This window comes from Bison bison, unplaced genomic scaffold, assembly GCF_000754665.1.
Source record: "Bison bison bison isolate TAMUID 2011002044 unplaced genomic scaffold, Bison_UMD1.0 scf7180017864526, whole genome shotgun sequence".
NCBI classification, from domain to species: Eukaryota; Metazoa; Chordata; class Mammalia; order Artiodactyla; family Bovidae; genus Bison; species Bison bison.
In genome coordinates this window covers 4,514,462-4,516,493 of record NW_011495077.1, presented here as the reverse complement: position 1 = coordinate 4,516,493, position 2,032 = coordinate 4,514,462, and the positions used below count along the sequence as shown (strand labels likewise).

General features: G+C 42.9%; 1 gene segment (V, D, J or C); it reads right to left on the bottom strand.

The window, feature by feature from the left end:
• Positions 1-239: 239 nt before the first annotated feature.
• LOC104982110 lies at positions 240-1,051 on the bottom strand. The segment is given in 2 exon segments: positions 240-691; positions 901-1,051. Coding segments are annotated over 2 exon segments (504 nt in total).
• Between the last annotated feature and the right edge of the window lie 981 nt (positions 1,052-2,032).

The following is a 2,032-nucleotide window of genomic DNA, read 5'->3' as shown; positions in this document are numbered from 1 at the left end:
CATTCTGGTGAGGCAGATCTGAACAGTCTCGAGTCATCTTACTAATCAGGATAACAGCTTTATTGGAGTTATTTTTTTCTTTGAATTCTTTTCACTTTTTACCATTTTTCAGTTCAGCATATGGTGGCTAAATATTTATTTTATTTGTGTCCTCTTATCAGCTATTCTGCTAGTTCCAAGTTAGAAGTCTCTAGTGCAGAAGGAAATATAGATTGAGAAAGGAAGATGAAGACCAAAGTTCATAATCTGTAGGGCCAAAAAGTGTCTGTGATTAAAACTGTACCAGTGTAGGTAAGAAATAATCCACACTGCAAATGCCCTGTGGTGGCCTCATGGTGTGACTGTGGCTGGAGGAGGGGCTGAGCCCCACGGAGGGTTTGTGTAGAGGCTGCAGGTGCCTGGGGAGCACTGTGCTGCACAGCACAGAAGTAGGTGCCTGAGTCTGTGGTCTGCGAAGAGGAAATGTGCAGTGAGCTGCGGCGTTCTTTAGGGATTGTTGTGGCATTTAATCTTCCATTCTGCTTTGTTCCTGAAGGAATGTTAAACAGGTGGATAAGGTGGCCACTGGGGTTCTGAAGATACCACTGTACATTGTTCACAGAGGCAGAAAAATTACACCTCAGCATGTGGCTGGCTCCCTCCTGGAGACTCAGGGCTGGGGGACTCTGCTCCACATCCAGCCCTTGCACACCTGATGACAAACAGAAACAATCACAGGAGGTCATTGTAACTCTGACAAAACCTTGAAACTGACCCCCCTCACACACACAACTCGCATAGATGATGAGAAGGATAGAAAGTCTGCAGCTTGTATGAGGACTTGTCAGCTCCTCTCCCTCCCTTAACAATACAGCAGCTGTTCAGTCCTTCAGATACCCCTCTGGGGCAGCCCCAACTCACAGCAAACCTGGGCAAACAAAAGCCCCAGCACAGTGCCTGCTAGTCTCTTCATGATGCTTCCTCTTCTTACTGAGATATTTTCAATGTGAGACACTTCACTAAAACCGAGGAGGGCAGTGTCATAAGCTGTGGTGGAAATGTTCCTCCTCCTGCAGCCAGTCAGTTCACCCAACAAGTCCTGCTCAGGCCCTCACTTTGTGAAAGGACATCCCACCCTCCCACCTCAACCAATCCAGAATGGGCTGGCGAGGAGTGGAGGAGAGTGGGAAATAGAAAGGTCATTATTTTAGGACTTGAGGAGCATTTTCTAAGAACATTGCAAAGAAGGCAGACTCTGATTTGGAATTTGTGGAGGATTTTAGGGAAGCTGCTGCTGCTGCTGCTGCTAAGTCACTTCAGTCATGTCCAACTCTGTGCGACCCCATAGATGGCAGCCCACCAGGCTCCCCTGTCCCTGGGATTCTCCAGGCAAGAACACTGGAGTGGGTTGGCATAATTTTAGTCTCAGATGGCATGGATGCAGAAGATTCTTGCATAGTGAATTATTATTTCTCAGGAGTTCTCAGGATCCTTTTTTTTTTTTTTTGCCTCTCCTGTGTACTCCCCTGTGATTCTAAAGGGTGCTCATGAATCAGCACAGTATTCATAGCAGTCTTGGCTGGAACACTTTGCAATATTAAGCAGTTTTATTTTAAAATTATATATATTTATTCTAGACTGAACCTACTTAACGAGTTATATTGTTTTTAGTCTCTAGATGGGCATTGAAATTAGAATTGCAAATCGTTTTACTTTTATTAAAACATACAATTTAAAAGTAAATTTTAAATAAAATTTCAGGTTTAAATACATCATTTTATTTACTTTGTTATTTTTTTAATTAGAGGATATTGTTTACATTGTTGTGTTAGCTTCTGTCATACAACAACGCACATCAGTCATGGTTAAATATACATGTATATACCATCCCTCTTGAGACTTCTTCCCCTTTCCCATCCCAACCCTCTAGTTCCTCACAGAGCACCAGTATGGGCTCCATCTGTTATACCGCACCTTCCCACTAGTTATTTGTTTTACACTAAATACATCTTAATTGTTGATTATTGTTATTTGTATTCTGCTTTTTACCTCT